This window comes from Leiobunum rupestre, chromosome 9, assembly GCF_980474605.1.
Source record: "Leiobunum rupestre chromosome 9, qqLeiRupe1.1.hap1, whole genome shotgun sequence".
Taxonomy (NCBI): Eukaryota; Metazoa; Arthropoda; class Arachnida; order Opiliones; family Sclerosomatidae; genus Leiobunum; species Leiobunum rupestre.
The window spans coordinates 18502243-18526940 of NC_143392.1; the positions used below are offsets into that span (position 1 = coordinate 18502243).

General features: G+C 34.4%; 1 protein-coding gene across 1 annotated transcript in view; it reads right to left on the reverse strand.

The window, feature by feature from the left end:
• Nucleotides 1-23111, reverse strand: part of LOC149926761 (acetylcholine receptor subunit alpha-like) — a 65229-nt gene extending 42118 nt beyond the window's left edge. Inside the window, exons 1-2 of the mRNA XM_090159505.1 lie at nucleotides 23031-23111; nucleotides 22726-22946 (exon numbers count right to left, since the gene is read on the reverse strand). Of these exons, the coding sequence (XP_090015631.1) occupies nucleotides 22726-22792 (67 nt within the window). The 5' untranslated portion in view covers nucleotides 22793-22946; nucleotides 23031-23111. The remainder of the gene's footprint in view (nucleotides 1-22725; nucleotides 22947-23030) is intronic.
• Nucleotides 23112-24698: the final 1587 nt, after the last annotated feature.

Below are 24698 nucleotides of genomic sequence, written 5' to 3' on the forward strand. Positions count from 1 at the left end.
TTAAAGACACTGAAAAATAGATTAATAACGAATACAATTAAACTTTTAACTTATTTTCTACCAAATTCTGAAATTTCTCAGATCCATATTTAATAAAGTGTAGAATAAGCAAGATCATTAAAATCAGAAATTGGACTTTTTCAGGATAAAAATATTCAATGATTATTTTAAACGGTGTCTAATAAAATTTAAGTTAAACTTATTTTCTACCAAATTCTTAAATTTAATAGATCTGCATTGAACAAGGTATTTAATCGTCAAGATGAGTTAAACTCAGAAAAATTACCTTGACAAGATAAAATTAAATCAAAATTATATTTAGATTTCTCTCGAGAAAGTGAAACATACATTTAAAAAAATGAAATTTAAGTTTAACTTATTTTCTACCAACTTCTAAAATTTCCCTATTCTACAATCATTATGATTGTTAAATTCAAAAAAATAACCTTGATAGTATAAAAGTAATTTAAAATAATTTTTTACACTTTCCCTAAAAAAATTACCTTGACAATATAAATATATTCAATAACGGTTTTAGATTTTCTCTAAAGAAACTGAAACATATATTTATGGTAAATAAAATCTAATTTTAACTTAATTTCTACTAAATTATGAAATTTTTCAGAACTCTATTCAACAAGGTGTCTAATCGACAAGATCGTTAGCTCACCTCATACACAAATCCGACTTAGAAACTTCAATTTTATATTATCAAATAAAAGAAAACTGGTCATTGATTCTTTCGAGTGAATGACTGGAAATGAGGCGTCCAGATAAAAGTAAAGAAGGAAATATCTCATCAATTATTCCATACAACCCAGCCTCAATTCCTTTTCGGAGTTCATGCCATTCCTTCGAACACTTCTTAGCGCCATCTTTCTAAACCAAATCGAACTAGCGAAAGTATGAGCTTTTAGCTAAACTTTCATTCGTAAAACTGGCGCAGTGACTTTACCCCTTTCCCGCTTTAGACCACAATAGTCAAGTAAATGTGATGGTGGTTGACAATAAAAAGTCAAAAAAAACGTCGCTTCCGACCAATCCAAATAAATTTGGCGGGAGTGGCCCAACACTTTAGTTAATAACTCTGCCCGAGAATTTGGCTCGCTCCGATATTTAATTGAAATCAGAATCCCGAGCTTTACGAATAATGTATTTTATGATTGAAAGTCTCTACTTTTCTTTTAAATCCACAGCCAACATACGTGATAAAGATCCGAGTCCGTTGTTTCTTTGGTATCACGTTATGCTATACCACCAACCATAAAGATAAAAAAAGTATTCTTATATTGGGTTTTCCATCCATCAGAAGGTTGCCAACATCGCGAGAAGATTCGCTTAAGGTTTTTGTAATATTATAAAAAGCTGTTCAATATTCTATATTTTTTCTTTTTTTTTTTGAGAATGTAAATTCTAGGCCATTTTTTTCGCTCCTACGCGAAATACGTTTTGGAATAAATTTGACGGCTGCGCCCCTAGTGGTAGAAATTGAAACTTGATATCTGAAGGGAAAGGAATACTTCTAGTATTACGTGAAAACACTTTATTAAAAAACCCCGAAGTTAGAAGAAGAGTGGTTCAAATCAGTCAATGTCATCCATTCGACGTTATTGAATATGTTAAGTGGCCGCGGCTGTTATCGCTTCACGACGAAATCGCGCTTAAACACTTTCAACTTTAAACGATCAAAGGAACTTTCCCCGTCATTTGCCAGTCAAAAACATATAGACCATTTTTTCTAAAAAAAAGTACCGAGCTTAATTTTTGGGTATTTTTAATTATTTTTCTAGAACTATCCAAAATTCCGACGCGCCAATTTATTTATGTATAAAAGACCACAATAAATATCTTATAAATTACATAAACAGGATTAAATCAGAGAAGTGCCGATATCGGAAAGATTTCCACCCAAATATGAAACACGTGTGCAATATAAAAAGAAACAACGATAGCTCATCAGCTAACGTATTAGCGCAGTTGATTTTTTTGCTTCTAGCGCCACGGTGTAATTATATCAAAACAATTTAATTGGGTAGTTTTAACTAACCAAATGAGGTTAACTGTAATAGTTAGTGTAGGGGGCTGTTGGCTAGCGTGGCATGAAGGGCTTGCCACCACCCTCCTACGCATCGAAACCCGACAACCGAAATTAATGGCTTTAAAAGTCGCTTGATGACATAGACCTAAGGTCTATTAACTTATATAAATCTATTCTTTATAAATCTATTAAATCGGTAAAATGTTGTTTATAAATATGTTAATATGTCTAGGCACGCCCAAATTTGGATCAAACTTTAATCAAGTTTGAATTCAATTCTGTTTGGATCAAATAATTTTGATCAATTCAGAAAAAATTAATAAATTCAGATATTGTAATTGGATAAAATATTACCCATTTTTGTATTTGTAATTTTCGAACAAGTCGATTTTGGATTTTCCCATTTTTGGATATAAGTGTGGAATAAAATTTTAAACATCATTTTAGTAAGAAAATATACTCAATGGATTTGTTTGTGGTGCCTTGAGTATTAGCCTAGTTGATTATTAGTTATTTTTAAATTTTTAAATATTTCGTGAATAATTTAGAATTATTGAAATAATTCTAAGCATCCAACAGTTCCTAGGGCATTAGATTTCTATCGAGTTAGAAATGCCAGAAATTTCAATTAATATTTAGGCGGAATAATACGAAATATAATTTAAGCCACATAATGCGGTGTAAGCATTCGCGTTCGCGAGAAATTTGGGGCGACGGGACCTTGCCTCAAACCTAAGTGTGTTTCTGTGTCTATGTACATGTAAGTAAAATTCCCTAGTTGACAATTTATTCAATTAGGAAATATATATAACAACTCTTTTTTCAATTTACAGATATTTTTCCAAAACGTGTACCCCGGTACGATAAAAAGTAGTTCGCTTCTTTTTGGGGCTTTAATAAGCCAACAACTAAACTTTTAAGTGTTTACGAAATAACATTATACAGGGTGTTTTAAAAGGTTTTGCAAATATTTGAAGGAGTTGTAGGCGGTGAGTTGAGAAGTATGTCTGTTTTCCCATTTTCCTACGATGAGTGAAAAGAGCGCCAGAGAGCTTCAAAGTGTGGCCTACTAGCCCCTGGAAGTAGGCTGCAACAAGCACGGGGCACATATTTTAGTTGAGTGTCCGACTTTTCAGAGTGTTCGAAAGGACTACATATACGCCGAAGAGCTGGAAAGATCCGAAGAGTGCGTTGCCTTTTTGCTGGGTTTAGGATCGAACTGCGCAGCCTCGCCTGATTTAATAGTTACGAAAAGAATTCTCGGTCGCTAGGGTGGCCTGCGCTTAAAGCGCTCAACTAGTTAGTATGTTCTTCGAATACTGGCTTATGCATTGTAAATAGTATTTGTTGTAAATATATGTAATTTAAAATTGTGTAAATAGTTATACATTCTTCGGTTTTTACTACGCTTGCGCTAGTTTATCGTTTATATCGAGAAGTATATTAGTGTATAACGTGTTATTTTTATCTTTATCTCTGCTTGTGAATCCTATTTTAAATTAGATTCCTCCCTGTTATAAAAGGGACTTTTGTAAAAGAAGCAAATAAATATTCATACATTCATTCATGCCAGTTCGGGTACCTTTTCCGTTAGAGACGTTGTGCAGCCAAAGCATTGCCATCCGCTAGTCCATACATGAAATGAATATCCGCCAGTTCTTCCGCAGTTAACTCCATTGTTGCAGTTTGAAAGTGATGAGAAATCGCGGTCCATCACGACTTTAAATACGGTTTAAACTCTGGTTACCTCGATAAGTTTACAAAGTCCTTTTTTACCTATCACACGAACCCAAACCTTAATGTTCACGTTTCCCTGCTGCTTGGTTTTGCGCTTTTTGCAGCCTACTTCCAGGGGCTATTAGGCCACACTTTGAATCTCTCTGGCGCTCTTTTAACTCATCGTAGGAAAATGGGAAAAAATCAGGCACCCTTCTCAACTCACCCCATTCAACTCCTTAAAAGTTTTGCATAAGCTTTTGAAACACCCTGTAGAACATCATCCGTAAAGAACTCTATTTAATTTCTGTTGAAATGGGACTTTTGAAAATTTGCTATCGATCATAGATTGTATTCTAAATTTCGAATCTGATAGGATAGTATTGCTAATTTTGAATCTGATAGGATAGTTTTGAAATGTTTTAATCTAATAGTAAAGTATTGGAAATTTTGAATCTGATAGGATAGTATTGGAAATTTTGAATCTGAATTTATAGTATTGCAAATTTTTAATCTGATAGGATAGTATTGGAAATTTTTAATCTGATAGTATAGTATTGTAAATTTTGAACCTGATAGGATAGTATTGCAAATTTTGAATCTGATAGTATTGCATGTTTTAAAACTGATTTTCGACTCTTATAGCCTAAAATTTTCGAATTTGATAAGTTTCTAATATCCCCGCACATTTAATAAATGGGAAAACTAAATAGTATTTGAATTTTAAAAGTTTAGGAATCTGATAATTAGTCAGTTTTTGAAATCTAATAATTAGTCAGTTTTTAAAATCTGATAATTAGTCAGTTTTTAAAATCTGATAATTAGTCAGTTTTTGAAATCTGATAAAAACAGGCATACTTCTCAACTCTCCCCCTACAACTCCTTAAAATATTTGCACAACTTGTTTGGAACACCCTGTATATTTTTACCGTGATTACCTATTTGTTTTGCTAAAATATATTAGATTTGAATAAAAACTAATCAAAATATAATCATTGTTTTGGCTGTATGAATTAAGTTTGAAATTCTTTATCCAGATGCCCTATAAAAGAACGCAATTTGTGGCAATTCTATTGGCTCTTTGAGTCACGTGTTCTCTAGTTCGACTGTCTCAAAACCTAGTAAACGCCAATTTGGAAAATGTCAGGCTACAATACATTTGCGAATGGTTAACCAAATGGTAAAATTTCCAACCTCTATAACCGTTACGTTATAATAAAAATAATGCTAATCAAAATAAAGAATCTAAAATATCACAAATTTAAAAACATGACGGTTACTAGGTTTTGCCACGGGACAACCGAGCGCAATTGAAGCCAGAACATACGATCAAATCGAGCCAATTTTCTTTTGGTCTTAAGTACTTTTATATAAGCTACATTAACAGGAGATAAAATCTCTTTTTAGACTATAACAACATAACACTGCCGTACCAAATTCCACTTGAGAAAAATAATCTTTTTTATCCAGAGTCAATACGGGTATAGATGGTTCAACATCGCTATGTCCCCATCGGCCATTCCTCTTTGAAGGACAATGGCGCAATCTCGGGAATGACTTCTGAAGAATCGAATCAGGATAAAAAAGGGGACCTGGGAGGGTGCGAGGTACGCGGATTCGCGCCTAGATCAGCTCCTTTCCGCTTTGCCGATCTTAACAATGCGACCCCTTTTTGTCTCGAAGAAACTTCTATCGGAGACTTCCACCCTATCTTCACTCATACATCAAAGTGGATGTCTGTTTTTGCATTCACGCTCTAGCATCGACTCGCTCTCGCCTTTTCGAGCGCGAGCTGCAAATAGTCGCGTCACTTTGAATGTCCCCTTTATCAGCGTTCGCCTGTCCAATTCCACTCCGGTTATCCATTCTCGACGCTTATTTTTTCTAGCCTGTTTTTGTTTGGTTCTAAACCTTCTCTTGTCACGTCGTATTTGCATCATCGCGAATGTCAAATTGGTTAAGCGGGGTTATATTTAATATACGTGTTCGGACGTAGTTGGCGGTGGCACGGATCGATCCTCCGTATGACTCCGTCCTGTTTCTTGACAGAAATGTCGGTCCGACTGAAAGGCTATTATTTTAAGGGTCATTTGTCAGACGCGAGCCGTGTACCCCGTCGAGAATCGATATTTCCCAGTTATAGAGCTTCGCTTAAAACAACGGCTAAAGAGATTTCGAGGTCCCGCGATGAACGTCTATCGGGGGAAATCCCGACGATAGGTTTAGAGTGCGTTTCAAACCTTCTTGCGAATCTCTAATTCCACTCTGATACGATTGAATCGATGGAGAATCCGTAGGTTCAATTCGAGATTCGACATCATTTATACAGGAAGCCGCTTAGATCCTTATCAGAGATAGTTTATCTACCGCAACTTGCCTTGGATTGCGTTTGTATTGGAGCTAGATTATCAGATTCCAAAATTTTACATACGTTTCAGCTTTAAAAAATTGTACAATTATCATATTTGAAAAACTTAATAATTATCAGATTTAAAAAATTGTCTAAATATAAGATTTTAAAAACGGATTATTTATCAGATTTTAAAAACTAACTAATTATCTGATTTTAAGAACTGACTATTTATCAGATTTTAAAACTGACTAATTATTAGATTTAAAAAATTGACTAATTATCAGATTTTAAAAACGGATTATTTATCAGATTTTAAAAACTAACTAATTATCGAATTTTAAAAACGGACTAATTATCAGATTTTAAATCTGACTAATTATTAGATTTCAAAAACTGACTAATTATCAGATTCTTAAACTTTTCAAATTCAAATACTATTTGTTTTTCCCATTTATTAAATGTGCGGGGATATTAGAAACTTATCAATTTCGAAAATTTAAGGCTATAAGAGTCGAAAATCTCAAACTATCAGATTGAAAATTTGCAATACTATCCTATCAGAGTCAAAATTTACAATACTATACTATCAGATTAAAAATTTCCAATACTATCCTATCTGATTAAAAATTAGCAATACTATCCAATCAGATTCAAAATTTACAATACTATCCTATCAGATTCAAAATTTACAATATTAGATTAAACATTGCAATTATATCAGATAAATAATTTGCAGTAATATCAGATTAAAAATTTGCAGTAATATCAGATTAAAAATTTGCAGTAATATCAGATTCAAAATGTTCAATAATATCAGATTCAAAATTTGCAATACTATCCTATCAGATTCAAAATTTGCAATACTATCCTATCAGATTCAAAATTTACAATATTAGATTAAATAATCAGATTCAAAATTTACAATATTAGATTAAATAATCAGATTCAAACTTTTCGAAATTATCAGATTCAAACTTTTCGAAATTATCAGATTCAAACTTTTCGAAATTATCAGATTCAAACTTTTCGAAATTATCAGATTCAAACTTTTCGAAATTATCCGATTCAAACTTTTCGAAATTATCCGATTCAAACTTTTCGAAATTATCAGATTCAAACTTTTCGAAATTATCATATTCAAACTTTTCGAAATTATCATATTCGATAGCAAAACTTGTAAAATAATAGGATTATTTACTATATTTTGGTGAGCTACTGTGGTTCACGTATAAAGAAACACCACACCAAGGTGGTTCACGGCGGCATGTACAATTCCAAGCGACTACGCAAACACCTCGCGTAAATTTCCAATTAATAGAACAAAGTTAACAAGACGTACGACGGTCAGAATACACACAATCGTTCTAATGTGTTAAGTTTGTTTGAGCTATTCACAGCAACCTTCAACGCCGGTATCACAACCAAAACATGTCCACGGTCAAACATATATACAAATTTACACTTATTTGTTACTTCTAGTCATACTTTGAAAGCATCGAAGATTCCTTCGATCAGTGTCACTCTTATTTTTACCTCTCCGAGGGGACTTTGTACCCTAGGAGGGGTTATACAACCACCGTGTCTATCTGTGGGTCTGTCTGTCAGGCCTGCGAACGCGTTCGCATTTTCGGGGCAAAGGGTAATCACTGCGTACGCAGTTTCTTAGAATCAGGGAAAAGGTTTTTCCAAAAGCGACCTCTTTTTGTCATTGGGTGTAGTATAATTTTTTAAACGGCCGGGATTCGAACCCGAGCCCTCTTGCACGACAGATGAGTGTTCTACCGCAGAACCACGGATACAGTTACGCTTCATTAAAAATTAAAAACTCTTCCGAGGAGAGGTATATTTTGGCTTGTCAACTTGTTTACTTCTGATAACACTCATTTGTTACTACTAGTCAGCCGTTGAGTGTCACACTTATTTCTTCTGGTTATACGACAAAGACTAGTTCGATCAGTTTCATACTTATTTGTTACGTCTGATCACACTTATTTCTTTTTCTGATCACACTTATTTGTTACTTCTGATCGTACTTATTTGTTTCTTCTGATCACACTTATCTGTTACTTCTGATCACACTTATTTGTTACTTCTGATCACACAGATTTGTTTCTTCTGATCACACTTATTTGTTACTTCTGATCACACTTATTTGTTACTTCTGAACCCACTTATTTGTTACTTCTGATCATATTTATTTGTTACTTCTGATCATATTTATTTGTTACTTCTGATCACACTTATTTGTTACTTCTGATCACACTTATTTGTTACGTTGAGTGTCACACTTATTACTTGTGGTCATACGCCGAAGACTAGGTAGATCAGTGTCATACTTAATTGTTACTTCTGGTCATACATTGAAAACGCGGCCCACTCAAAAATATAACTTTCATGAAAATCGGACTTAAATTAAGGAATTGTATGTAAATTTTTAGGCGAAAATATAAAAACACGAAAATTGGGGTCCCGTAAATTACCCTGTAAACTATACTTAAATTTAATATTTACTGATAAAACCGAAACTGTAGGTCCGCTGAATCCTAACATATCCAATAAATCTTTTTTAACGTTATCGGACTTAATATTAATGAAAATATCTACCACATAAAGCGAAATCACCGAAAATAATAAATTGGGCAAATACCCAACTTCTTGGGCTCCGATTTGAAAACTTTATGAAAGGCTATCAATGGCAATATATGTACATTCGAACGAGATATCATTGACTCTTCTAGTTATAACCGTTGAAGAGGTATGCGCCTCGATTTATCATCACTTTCAAAAGTTCGAAATCGCGGTCCATCACGACTTTAAATACTGTTTAAGTTTACTTTTTTACGCTTGTTAACTCGATTTGTTTACAAAGTCCTTTTTTACCTATCACACGAACCCAAAACTTAATGTTCGCATTTCCCTGCTGCTTGGTTTTGCGCTTGTTTCAGGGGCTAGTACGCCACACTTTGAAGCTCTCTGGCGCTCTTTTAACTCATCGTAGGAAAATTGAAAAAAAAAACAGGCATACTTCTCAACTCGCCCCCTCTAACTCTTTAAAAAATTGGCATAACTATTGAAACACCCTGTATATAACTTTATAATCTCCCATTTCACTACTAGAAATTTCACCTTCAATCCATTAACAAGATCATTAAAAAGGTTAATTAATTCCCCCTTTCGTAACAGATAAAATTTCAATTTTAAAGAGAGTATATACATATAGACGTCTGGGAAAAAGTCGTTGAATCGAGAAAACGTTGTTAAGTTCGCGATAAGAGCGACGAAACCTATCATGCCTTAATGAAGCGTCTCCCACTAAGACCGGGTTTTCAATCAGAAACGGAGGGCGGCGAACCATTTTCAATTAAATAATTTATCCTCGCCAGCCATATCTCCCGGTTCATCCATCGCAGTCAAGGGAATTTAGAAAACTTCTCGGAAAAGACAAATGAACCTATTAATATTAAAAGCCCGCCGTAAATGCTATATCTTTCCCAAAATAAAGTTTCATTAAGATGTAAATCTGGTACATTACGATATAGAGTCCCGAGAAAGTTAGATAATTAAACCCGGATGGATGGAAGATTAATAGGGAACGGGGGATGGATAAAAATACAACCATCAGTATTCAAATTTATGACAAGAACCCACTTGTTTATCCTCGGACGAGACCGGACCCCGATTGGGGCTTTAATATTAAGGGTGGACGGTCGGAATGTACCCTAAAAAGATGGATGGTATAAATGAGGCGGGTACTTGTACGTCCGCCATTGTACCGCGGATGACAGCGACTAAGGACCTAAAACGCTCCGTCGTGGATACAAGGTGCGCGAGTATCCTTAATAGGAAATGATATATAGGTATCGCGATACCCTTGGGGACTCGGTAACAGCTTCATCGCCTCCAAGAAGATGTTTTGCCATTCTCCATCTTTCTCCGGCTCTCTGGGAGGAGGCGGCGGCGGCGGCGGTGGAGCCATCCACGGCCAGTGAGAGAGTGACAGCCTTATTCCTGGATGGATTATTCATCTTCAAAGAGGATCTCGACCAGCGTTTCTTCTTCCACCCCGCGAGCCTCTGCACTCATCCTTCAACCCATTTTTCCTATTTTCTTGACGTCGCGATAAAAGGATAGCGCGACATCTAACGAATTTTTTTCTTATATTATTTTTCCAAAGGGCAAAATAAGGTTAAGGTTGATCTTAAGGTATGATGGTAAGAAAAAACATGAGTTTTTGTATACATCCGTGAAATAACAGGAGCAGGTAAATATGTGTCGAAGATGGCCCGGGAAAGTTCTCCGAAACTATTGATCTTTAATAAAGTTTTATAAACTTACACCATTTTTCTTCCCAAACGCGAGAAATTGACATTTGTAAATTTTGCGAACGGGATTTGCAATCTCAAAGTGACTTCGGAATTCAAAAACTAATATTGAAATTTCAGAGCGCGTTTTTCGAGTTCATTTCTGGTCTTTAAGGCTTATTTTAGACAATTTAGTCTCAAGATAAACGTCACCACACATCTTAAATAAAAGTTCAATCTGATTTTTAAAACCAGGTTATTCTAACTAATATTGAATATGGTCTTCTCATTGTTTGAAAAAACGCACTATCAATATAATTTACTTAAACTCAAAAAGATTTCTTCCTCAACAAGTTTAAGTAAAATATACCAAAGCCGTTTAAGACCTTGATATTTTGATCTTTAATCATTATATTAACTTACGGAGGTTTAAGAGCTTAAACATTAAAGTCATCAGCATTAAGCCCTTTGGACACGGGGTAAATGCAATAAATAATGCAAATTAATTTAGAAAATCAAGAACGTGACTAGCGATCAAATTCGAAACTCAAACGGATCAAAATTGTAACGGCTTAGAGGCTAAGACCTCAACAGCCATCTTTAAGGACTAGACTCGAAAGCCAGACTAGATTAAAACCTGAAATATTTGGTCGAAGGAACGCTGTCGTAGAACGAAGCTGCCGGCGGAATATCTGCCAAATACAGCCGTTGGTAACTGCACTTGTAACTTGGCCAAAGATGATAGAGGCTGGGGAAAACTTTAATAAAATTACACGCGACAAGAGAGAAGAGCCGCTGGTTTTCCGACTAGTCCGTCTCCCAATGTGTCTTTCTGCCGCGGGAAAACTCGTAAGACCTCGTGAAACTACTACTTCGGGCTGACATTCGAACAGTTTGAATTTATGAAGGACTCTTTATCTGTGGCGCTGTCGCTGCATCAATTGGGTTTTAGTGTAAGAGGCAGTGCTCAGGATGTGAGAGCGTCGTCTCTCGATCATTTACGCCTCCAAACATCTCCCGACAGATGGCAGCGAGTTCGATACGCCGTACGTAGTGTTATTAAATCTTAATGATCCAGATTATAGGTAAGTATCTCTGTTCGTCTATACCTTGATGAGACCGCGTTAGAGGCGATGTATATAGTCCCGCGTTAACTACCTCACTAACAACCCTGTTTATTAACGTTCTACGCGTGCAATTATTTTGCTATTTATCACTTTAAATTAGTGAGGTTTTAATATTCGCACCGTCGCCATCTATCGGCTTTAAAATGAACCATTTTTTAATCAATCGTGATACGATCTTAATTTCACCTCGCTTTTGCAAGACAAAGAATACATACAAGATGAAGTCATAGATGACATATTTATGATTTCATAAGAGGTACTTCAAGTTGAAAAAATTCTTGTTGTTTCAAGAACAATATCTATTTACAACAAGTATTTCCAAATAATATTAAATTACGAAAAAATCACCCGTGTATGATCTGAATCACTAAGCTTTGCTGTTTTTCGTTCTTATAAAACATTTTATAATTTCATATTTGTTGAAGTAATTGTTCAACGGAGATAGCAAAGCTTCCAAGTGATGAAGACGCGTATAACAATACGAAACTGGTTTATTTACATATGAACAAGGTTACATGAGAACGATCAAATGAAAACTGAACCAACTAACAACAGTTACAGGCGATTAAATATAATAATATAATAAAAAACGTATTATCGGGTTTGTTTAAAAAAAAACACGCTCCCGATAATCTTGCAGGGTGAGATATAATACGGGTCAAGAGTCGTCCTCGTATTAAACTTTAACATTATTAAATGTGTTAATTGCCTCCCAAAACGTGTATGAACCCAGTTTTATAAAATGATGACGTCAGTCGTTCGTAAAAACCGAGGGGTAAGACACTCTGCGAACTCGGTGTATACTGCCGTACCTTTGACAGTGCTAAATGGAACTCGCGAACTCTTGAAAATATGTACCTTTAATAGTTCTAAATGCACGAACTCGGTGTACAGATTATCTTACCCCTCGGTAAAAACCCGTCCAGTTGGCCATATTTGAAAGAATCTAGATATTTTTCGAAGAATTCCCATCCAATTGCTCATCAAGCGCCAGACAATAATGATTCTTAAATTAATTAATCACTAATTGCGCGAATTTAAGGAGATCCAGCATGAAAACTAAAATATTAATCACTAGCATAATTTCAATCACAGCCTTCCTGCCAGAGTCTAATTTAAAATAACCTATAATTAGCGCCGCGGATTAGTCTTCTTCGACTTAATCCAAGGTATAAAAGATTAAGAAAATTTCGGGTAATACATAAAGTATAAAAAACGAACTCGGTAAAAACTGAGATAATCCCATCGCGGGGATTTCCCATTTCGAGTTAAAGTTCTTTCTCCCCCTTCGAACGGAACACCGCGTACGTGAAAATGAAATGAAGGAATGGAAAAAATGAAAAGAGAGCATCCGGGAGTAGGGCTTTACTTCTCCTAATGAACCCCGGAAGAAAGATTTATAAATTCCCACCAGGGAAGAATTTCGGAGGATATGGTCCAGGCGATGCACGCGAACCTCTTCGTCCCTGCGCGCGCCGGATGGAACGCTAGAGGCGAGCACACAGATGCGGGGATAATTTAGAGAAATTATCTAGACTCACATTTTCTAGAGCGTTAGAATAACGATCCGCGCTGCCACAAAACTACGGCCGCGAAATGTGACGGTGTAAGGTGATGCGTGGTAAGAAATGAAATCTACAAACTATGCGGGAGATGAGGTTCTTATTTTTTGTATGAACGGGGATTTAGAGTAAGGTAGTGGATAACGCTATGAAATGGTTTAATTTAATAAGCGATTGTGATTAAAATCATAAATAACGTTAAAAGTGTAAATGTAACGCTTAATTTTGTTCTCATAAATGCATTTTATTGTCTTACTACCATCTAGGAGCAACAAACGCAACACCCAAGGAGAACGCAACCCGTCAAAAGTCGTGTATTTTCTCGTGTACAGTTTTAATTGGTTAGACGCTTTAGCGCCTGCTGCCATCGGAAGGGGAAAATTTGGAAATTGTATTCCCCCTTTCCGTATAACGTTCAGCGTAAAGGCTCGTCCAATGAATTTTGTACACAACACGGTGTTAGCGTGGCTTGAGGGGCTTGCCAGCACCCTCCTACGCATTGTAACCCGGCCACCTGAACTATTTTTAATGATCAATTTTATTTTTCATTTCAATAATTCATAAATTTTTTCTCAAAGTAAAAATAGTGTTTTCATTCTAATATATTGTTTGTAAATTTAAATAAAGCGGCATTTTTGAACATTTTTTTCGTACCTAAAAGTAAAACTAAACCTCTAGACTAGTTTAAACTGATTAACAATGTAACACTATTAATGTTTTGTAGTATGTTTACTGTTTTTAGAAATTTTATATCGATAAAAAGGTAAAAACATAAAAATCCCTTAAAAAGTAATTTATGTTTCATTTTTAAATTTTTCGGAAATTGTTTTCGCATTTTATTTTTCTGAAAAATTAACAACTCTAAAAAATTGGTTTTCATTCTAAAAGCGTTTTAAATTTCACTAAGCCTTGGTTTTGGAGAAGCTGGTGAAGAAAGAATGTAGTAAAATATTTACCGATACTTATGTTATATGGTACTTATGTCATAAGATTGCTGTCGCCAAAAGAAAAAACCATCCAATTTCGGTTAACTAAAAAAATTTTGATTTTTTTATTTCATTTCAAAATTTTAAATTAAACAGAAAGAATAAAATGCCCTAAATAAAAATAGTTAATGATTATCTATCCAAGATTAAGACTACCAGCAAAAATTTCAAACGGGAATAAATTAACTAATTAGGGTTGGCAATTAGAGCGTTAAGCCTCGCTTCTGACGCGGAAAATTAGCTATAAGATGCAAATGAAAGTTTCCAACTAAAGCTAGACTCATATAAAAGGGAAAATATTTTTGATTTTTGATATAGAAGTATATATTTGGGCAGTTTTAAGGGAATAATTTGCAGGAAGAAGTCTTTTAGTTTAACTCAAATTAAAGTGGAGAGGAAAGGTTTAAAGGATTTACTGGCCAGTTGCTTCCGGCAAAATTGACCGTGGATTATAGTGCATTATTTATAAAATAGGTCGTTATATCTCACAAATCTACAACAATACGCTTTCAACAGTAGAAATAATATTCTAATTTATCTTTAAGTCTAACCTTGTTTGAAGTTAAATTTTAGAACAACACGTAGAACTTAATTTAAATTTTATAAACCTACTGTTATTTTAAATTTAAAATGACACGTTGTTTCTGAAAAATCGGCCAAAAATGCATTAAACAAAAATGTTAAATAATAAACGAACTAAGTTTCATTTATTTAAACCAATTAAACATTTATGATTTAAAATAGTGTTGTTGATTTTCCGGGAAAAAAAATGCGGAATATTTTCCGCAAATCGGAAAAATAAAAAATTGAAACACCAATTACTTTTTAAAGGTTTTCATGGTTTTAAATTTTTATCGATATCAAATGTCTAAGTAAACACACTAAAAAACATTAATTGTGTTACATTGTTTATCAGTTTAAACTAGTCTAGAGGTTAAGTTTTACTTTATTATTCGAAAAAATTTCGCGAAAATACCGCTTTATTTAAATTTGTAAACAATATATTAGACTAATCATGGAATGAAAACTTTTTTTATTTTTCCGGAAACACTAATTTAAAATGGCATGGTTCAAAAATTCATTATCTAAACTAATTAAACATTTATGGTTATTTCGTTTTATGGGGAGGAAGAATAAATGTGGAACAAATTATAAAATATTTCTGCCTATCTTACTTGAAAAATCCCCGTTTTAGCGATAAAATATTCTAAATGAAAAAACTGGCCTAATAGCGCCTGTAGAAGTGTTTCAACCGCAGCGCACCAGTGCTCAGGGTTAAGTTAATTTACAGGGTATTAACCTACTAACGCCATCTATAAAATAACACCCTCATCAACGATTTTGTACGCATTTAGCGAAACTAACTCAAAAATTGGAACGATAACAGCCAGAACTAGCTTATTTTTTCATTACAGAGTACCCGAAACACCATTAAAAATGAACACCCTTCTTTGGCTCCCACCCACGCAAATTACCCTCGTGAGATTTACAATATCAAACTCCTACTTATATTAATTATTAGCATTACATAATGACATTTTCAACGGTATAGCCGCGTTGGGCTGGAAAAAAAGTATGGTTTCCCACCGACCGTGTGGCAGATAGAGTGTATTTTCATTACGTAAATTGCGAGAAGGACCAGGGGCAAGATAAGAGGCTACCGCCCCCGGAAAAAAATACGCCAGGAAAAACGATACTGTCACATTAAATACGGTCGTATTGATTTGAAGGGATATAAACCTAGAATCAGGGAAGGTACAGCCACACCTATCATCTACTGACTGCTCATTTGAAAATAACGTATAGAAAAATACGAGTATGACCAGTTCCACGTGGCAGTGGGTACGAAAGTAACACTAACATTTTAACGTATTCAATTTGATGGGTGGAATAATTTTCAAACTATGTACTTACATTTTTTATCATATGATACGTGGAGTGACAAGTTAGTCACGCAATTCCATAACGCGGGGCCTTCGCACGCGCTTTTCTACGCGTTTGGAGTTGCGTTGGTGCGATATTTCTAGCAAGTACTTCGACCCTAAATCTATCTTATACGTTTCCGTTCAATATCAATATATTTTATTTACACTTAATATATATTGGATAGGTTAGTACATCCTATTACTACCTAAATATTTCCCAATCGCGCAAATCATCGAGTGCAAATAAAAAATACTTCTTTCTAGGGAACAAATATTTAATTCAAAATATTTCAGATCGCAAATACACTTTTAGGGTTAATATTTCACGAACGTTCATTGAAAAATATGTTTGAATTTTCATGTTTTATACAATTATTATTTATTTTATATTTCATTTAATTTCGAGATACGTCTTAATAAAGCCTGGTTGACAAGATACCATTTTGTCACGAGCGACCAATCATTCTAAAATGGCATCGTATGAAAAAGTTTTTTAAAATCGCATGCGAATACGACCAAAAATAGGTAGGAACCTATTTTTATGTGCGGCCAAAATATATTTTAAAGAGTAAGTGTCAAATTATTCGTTACCGCCTTAATTTTGTTATAAAACGAAGCGCTTAGGTTTAAAGTACTCAAATATAATGTTTCGTTGCTTTCCGTTTTGTAGTTAATTATAAATAATTAGTAGAACGCCTACACAATTGGAATTTTAGCATGGTGATTGACGTCATTGACTACACGTTATTTCTTATTGGCCACGATCCCCAACATTGAGTTTAGGCTTGGATACAAAATGTAGATGCTACTGATTATGTGATCAAATCCGAAAACTATCCTATATAATTATGGGAATTTTGTACGTGGGTGTTTACCATTGAGTTAGGAATATATATAATATATATATTATTCCCAACACAATGGTGCTTACACGGTTTTAAAAACACGCACTCCTTTTTTTCCTTTAGAGCACGCGCTCAATTGGCATCGCCATATTATCTAGCAAGGATATTACAAGAATCATCTTGGTAGGATAGTGGGGACCGAAACAAACTAGGCGCGATAAAATTATCGTTTTATTTTAATATTAAATAAACTTATCGACGGTATTTCATCAAGTGAGTGATATTTTCGGAAAAACCATCATCAAAGGAACGAGAAAAATATAAAGTAGTTTACTTTCTATTCCGCAAATCTACTTGCAACTTACTCTTTAACGCGTGCAACGGGCTTTTTGTCATTGTTTTTGATGGGTTTACCACGCACTAGTTCAGGGGAGTCCGCGGGGCAGGGCAGGAACTGCGTTTGTCCTTCGCTTCGCGCACAGTATACATAGGTTGATTAGTTTTATTAATCCGTGGTTAAAATGTCGAAACACAAGCAAAATTCATCGAAAAACTCAAAGCAAGCTTTCAGCGCTAAACAAGAGGAACACTTAATTGAATTTTTACGCGGAAAACGCATTTCTATGGATTGTTTGAACAAAAATTAACGATAAATATTCTTTCGATATTTGGTCAATATAAGTTAAAGCTGATAACTAAAGTATTAAAATACGATTTTTATATCGTACCTCTACGGTAATTAATTAAATTTTATTTGATTGGATTGCTATTAGATTCGAGCACCCCTTTTATTCTTTTTAAGTAAATAGATATGTGAAATAATTAGCCAAGAGAATTAAGATTGTAGCTTTGAATTTTTCAGAATTGTTTTAATAATGCTTTTGATAAACATATTAAACAATTAATACATTTATAATTTCGAAGTAAAGTTATCTGTTTTTATTTTTATTGGTCAGCTAAAAAAAGTAAAGTTATAAATTAATCATATACTACAATACTTATATACCAAATGTGGCACAATTGTGATAATATTAAATTAAATGTGAAAATAATATTTTTATCAACTAACCCCTTTAAGTATTTAAGGAAAAATAGGTTAATTATGCTAAGAGTTGGACTTAAATAATCAGGCTTAGTACCAGAAGTGTATAGTATTCTTCCATAAGTGAAAAACTAGCTATACTGCACATGCAAACCTGATAACTAATCGAAAACACAGACGCTACAGCGAGCTTGGTCCTCGTTTAGTGTCGGATTTCTACAAAGTAGGCTGTGACTGCCCCTCGCTAGGTGGCGATTTTCTTCCTATGATAACGTCACAATACAGCCGTGCGCAATGTTGTAAGTCGGAAAAATTTAGTATTTTTCCGAAAAAAATAAAAAAAAGTTTTCATTCCATGATTAGTCTAATATTGTTTGCAAATTTAAATAAAGCGACATTTACGCTTCATTTTTTCTAATCTAAGAGAAAAACTAAACCTCTATACTAGTATAATTTTAAACTGATTAACAATGTAACACTACTAATGTTTACTGATATTAGACATTTTACATCGATCGATAAAAAGTTAAAAACATTAAAAACTCTTAAAAAGTAATTTATGTTTCAAATTTTTATTTTTCCGATTTGCGGAAAAGTTTCTGGAAAATTTTCCGCATTTTATTTTTCCGGAAAATTAACAACACTAGCACGACTTTCAGTAAAATATTTTTCAAAAATAAATACTTACGGAACAAAATCATACCCAAACGTAATATAAAACAAAAAAATGCATTTATTTATCCTTAGTTTGTAATGTTCCCAATATCCCCCCTAAGATTCTTCCCCCTTAAAAAAAGCAGCCTGATATCTCATTGGTTCCCTGAAACTGACGTTTTCCGTCGCGATTGAAGTGCCACCCGGTTACGGTTTTCTCCCCCCCCCCTCTCAACATAGTCTTTCTTCCTAAGAATAAATAAATAAATTATTCATAAAAGTAACTCGGAAGTCCATTTAAGTTTTAAATTTCCAAATCATTTGATCCATAACATTACCTAACCGTCAGAAGTATAACACAAATGAAGCCATAAGTAACATGATAACAATAAGTATGACAATTCCTATTGCTTTAATGCTCATTTTCTAACCGAACCTTCTTTCGGCACTGATACTCTCTTCAAGCTGTGACTTGGACTCGCGACTTACCGTTTTGGATGACTACTTTTTGATAAAAATTTAAGCCTAATATCGGAGAGCACGTTCTGGAGTCGCGAGGGGCTTCGGCTTTGTTTTGAAGCCCGCGTGCGAATCACGCGTGATAAAAAACATGAGCTCGTGGCGCCGAGAAAAACTTTTTAATTTTTATCATTTTAGCCTAATATTCCGCCTATCTATCGGAAACCAGATATTTCGCATTAGCGCGAGTCTCGCGTATTTTAGACACTAGAGGGCTCTGTGCTGAGAAAACATCTTGATTACGCAATAACTATGAAAATCAGTTTGGTTGTAAATCTCGTAAATTGTCATACTTTTATTGTTATTATGTTACTTATGATGAAGCGTATAACAGTTTTGAAACCATTAAGTTCGCCCGTAAAGAAAATAAATTGATGAAAAGTTAGAAACCATCGAGATATAAGCTTCCAACAAAATAAAAATAGTGATTATCAGCGTGGCTTACAAGTCAATAGAGCCGGAACAGCGCTCCACGAGGGCCATTTACGAGGTTTTATATCCTGGAAAAACTTGAGTCGCCGTTACACGATGCATTTCTTAAGCTATATCAGATTTCAGCAGCCTATTTGGAGAACGCGAGGAAGTGATCCCGCCCACCCATACAACCTAATGTTTTTGTATACGCGTAGACTCTTCCAAACGTTAGGCGATTTTTGAAAGTCGCCGAGACAAAACAATAGAGTAAAAATACAACTAAGTCGTAAGCGGATAAAAATACCGTCAAAGGGGTCATTTTCGCGACTCCAAATAACTGTTTTCCCGAAGATTTACGAGCCGACTTTTAGAGGACTTGATCCCAAATTGACACTATACCGCCACAAAAGCTCATAACTAAATTGACGCTTTTTAATAGCGAAACCACAGCCTCGTTATAACTTGAATGGAAATAATTGTTACGAGACCAATATGATATTAGCCTTGCAGATATACATAACTAACAAAATAAACTATTTAATGTAGAAATTTAACCACCTATCAAAAAATTAATTATTTACATTTTTAGTATTTACATAACTAAAAAATAATTTATTTAATGTAGAAATTTAACTGTCTATCAAAAAATTAATTGTTTACATTTTCGTATATACATATCTAAAAAAATAAATTATTTCATGTAGAAATTGAACCACCTATCAAAAAAAATATTTGCATTTTAGTATTTACATAACTCAAAAATAAATTATTTAATGTAGCAATTTAAACGATTATTAAAAAAGACATGCTTTTTAATGAAGGAAATTAAACGGCCAATTAATAGGTTATTTAAAGGGGAGATGATTTTTAGTAGCTTTTCCAAATGTAGAAATTTTACCTTTTATCTAAAAATAAATATTTTAATTCTAAGATAACTTTGAAGTCCCATAATTAATTTTGTTTGGATTTCTAACGTAAACATTTTATCTATAAATATGTTTAATATAAGTTTGAAATACCACCTAGATTTCTACACTTTTGTAATAAGATTTAATTTATAACCTAAAAATTAAACAAATAAATAATTTTCTTTTTAGATGACTTTGAAGTCCTTTCATTAATGCAGTTCGGTATTCTAATGTAAAACTTTAAACGACTATCAAATAATAAATAATTTACTTTTTAGATGACTTTGAAGTCGAAGAAATTTATCTAAATACGTTTTCTAATATATAAATTTAACCGCTCATCAAAATATAATTTAATTCTAACGTGACTTTTAAGTCCCAAAATTGATTACGCTTGGTTTTCTAATGTAGACATTTAATCTATAACTACGTTTTTTTTAAAGATTTTTAAGCCAATTAAAAATACGGTTTTTAAAATACAACCGAAAACTTTACGGTTTCGTAATAAGACTATATTTCCTTTATAACCTAAATATTAAAACCAAAAAAAAAGAATTTAGATCTTAGATGACTTTAAAGATTTAAAATTAATTTAGTTGGGTTTTCTTATGTAAAAATTTAACCGCGTATCAAAAAACTACTTAAATATGAAGTTATTTTAAAGTTGAATAAATTAATTTAACTGCGTTTCTTATGTAGAAATTTTATAGCTAATATGAAAATAAATAATTTTAAGTGAAAATAGCTTTGAAATCCCAAAATTATTTATGTTTGCGTTATTAATGTAAACATTTAAACAATAAGTACGTTTAATACAAGTTTCAAAATAGCACAGATATTTCTAGAATTTTGTTAGAGTACTATATTTCCTTTACCAACTAAAAATGAAACAAATTTACTTTGATACTGAATGTAATTTCTTTACGTAGACGAAGGTACGCGGTCAGCCTTCTTAATGTAATTTCTTTCCTTGAATTTAGTATTAAAAAAATGGAGCGGCGCGGAATATATAAATATAAATACGGCAATGTGTCAAAATATTCTGGAAGTCAAATGTCCCTATCCATTCAAAAATCCCGCAAAATTTTGTAGAGCTTTACTCTTCTCAAAGTTTGTGTAAATACGAGAACAGTTTCAATCCAAAATCGCGATAATAATGTTAATGATTTATTCACTTTTGAAATTCACGTACACAAACGAAATATTTCAATATTATTTTTCCAAATTTGAAGCAGCGGCAGCTTAGAAAGTATCCCGAACCGTTGAAACCACTACGGTCGTAAATTTCGTGCCCCCTTATATGATACCATTATATATTATATAATGCTAAATAATGATATATATAAATAACTATAAATCTATATTATATTCTATAAGTGAGTCTGTCAACTGAAATGATGATTAAAGAATTGACGCCATACCCAATAATCTAAACACCCCTCGGCACACGTTGCACTAAACCTAGCAACGGTTCCCTTATTTCATTGGTCAAAAATTGTCTGGCAAGCCAAAGTATATTCCAACTAAATAACCTTAGTATGCGTATAGTAACCTAATTTAACATAACCTATAACTAAAGGCTAAACCTAAATTTAACCTAACCTTTACCTAAAGGTTAAACCTAAATTTAACCTAACCTAAACTAACATTTAGGAGCAACAAACACAAGGAGAACGCAGCTAGCCTTTAAACACGCTAACGAAGGGTTGTGAACGAATTTCATTGGACGAGCGTCACGAGCCTTTACGTGAACTTTTTACCGTCGGGGGGGTGGAAGACAATTTCCGAATTTTCCCCCTCCGACGGCAGCAGGCGCTAAAGCGTCTAGCCAATGAAAAACGTACACAAGAAAATCCACGACTTTTGACGGGTTGCGTTTGTTGCTCCTAGCTAACATTAACTTTACTTTAACCTAACCTAACCTTAACCTAACATTAACTTTACCTTAACCTAACCTTAACCTAACATTAACCTATCCTAACCTAAGCTTCATTTAATCAAAAAAGCACGAAAAACTTAGCCTAGCCATCGAATCTTTTATTTCACAGACCCCGTATAAGAAACAAGATGACGTAATCAGCAGCCAATGAAAATGGGAACCGTTGTTACTTTTAGTCGCTTCTGTCGCCACGGTTGCCTGCACGCGCTCACTATGACGACGAGACAAAGAGCACTTAATAGGCCTAGTACCTTAAATCTGAAATCCATCAAAATTGAGCGGTCATTCTGGAAAATGGTTTTCGGTAAATAAATTAAGGAAAAATAGGGAATCGACGCGCTTATAGTTTAATATAGTTTAATATAGTTTAATACCTCAAAGTAAAAATGCACTTACCGTGAACGAGAAACAGTAGAACGAGGCAACAGTTGAAACTTAAGCGTGTGAAACAACAGCATTGCATCACGGAACAATCAGATTTTCCCTCACAATCTCTCTTCCCACTTCCGATCAGCGAAGATAATATTCGGACTATGGCTTCCGATCCTTCTCCTGATAGTCCATGAAGAACCGATTCCAAACACAAGCGTTATAATATCACCTCGAACGTGATTAATCTGCAATCGCAACAAAATAAAACCAAAGACGTTATTAAGATTCGTAATTTAAGCCCAACAATTGTTATAATTATATTTATGTACCGATAGCTAAAACGCTTTCTAAACCGTGATCATCATGATCTCCGAGACAGAGCTCGTAAGACTTTGGAGAGCGAACGGTCGGCTGTTTGGTCTCAGCGCGCAAAGTCCCGGGAGTTGTAGCGCCGGCATCTCGTAAACCAACCAAACAACTCGGCGATGAGAAGCTCTATTGAGCCGCGGATCCCAGGAGCGTGGGCCGCATTTTTAGCCGCGTCCACCTAGGTGGCGCTAGGGTATTCCCGCCTGCCGGAGAAGCCCAGCGTCCAGGGGAGGGGTCGATTTTTCAATTTGCGCCGCGTAATTTCGTAAGAATCACCCTCTTTCTTATTTTTTGCACCGTTATATAAAACGGGTAATCTTAGCGGTTAAAGTAATTCCAGCCTCCCTCATTGGAATCCCTTTGAACTAACGGCGGAACGGTCAACAAGGAAACGGGCGGTTTCAATGGCTTGAATCGAAATTGATGCGAAATCCGTGTCAGTCCCGCAGCGACTGGGATTAGGAGGGAATCGGACTTAAAATTAATCGACTCATTTATCAGGATGAAACAAAAAATCGATATATCGGTTTTCAAGGAGTAATTAAAGTTATTAATCTTTGATAATTGCCGCGCTTTTAATAAATACCATCGGGAATTTGTCTCGAAATTTTAAACAATAGTGAGCTGCTTTTGGCATTTCAGATGGTACCTCTCTAGGGTCCAAAGAGGCGTTGGGAGCATTGTGTCGATAGCAATATTGTCGATGATCTAAAGGTCAAATTGGCGTGATATTATTTGACCTTATTTATTTATTACGAACGATATTGCGGGATCTCTTCGCGATGTTACTGGTGCGATTTAAAGAATTTCGAAGCTACAGCAGTATTAATAGAAAACCGAAGAACTCAAATTGAACGAGAAAGGAGTTGTTTTAAGTTTTTGCTCAGTGCCACAAGCTGGGATCGAACCAGGCTTGTCTCGCTGCGAGGTGAAAGTGCTGACCACTCTTCCACCCCACATTAGATGACCTTGAATACTGAATTTATCTTAATTTTGGTGCCAAATAACAAGAATAGTAAAATTTCAAAGGAAAATTGTGGAAAATGCTAACCCTTTATAGAAGCGAACTGGAAGATTCAGATTCGTATGCATTTACGCTACGATAATATGCTCAAATTCTCCAGAACTCCGAATTTAAATTTGACGTTTCCCTCGCGAATCCGATTTTAGACGATTTTTTTCCCAAGTTTTGATGGAAAGGGGAATCTGAAGAGACAGAGGGAAAACCCCTTTAACCAATTGGGAGAGAACTTTCAAACTCAATTTGTAAGGAGTTGTTCCGAGTTCCGCTAGAACGTATTTTGGAAAATCAACGGGATTATGCTAAGGTACATGTTTGAATGGAATTAAATTAGCAATATACGGAAATGAACACTTATCCCAAAGACATATACAATTCACTTTTGGCAGCGTGACTTTACTTCGTTTGTAAAACAAATGAACTCAACTAGTTAGGCTTCGCGTTCTATTCAGTCCGAAACAATAAAACGTGCCGCCCTGTTGTTAAGTACTTGTCCAATCTCGAGGGGAAGACAACGCGTTTCCAGTTCATTAGTTATAAATTACACGAGCAAATTTCCTTCTCTCGGAGTTTTAAAACGAATTATTTTATTGTACGGAGAATGTGG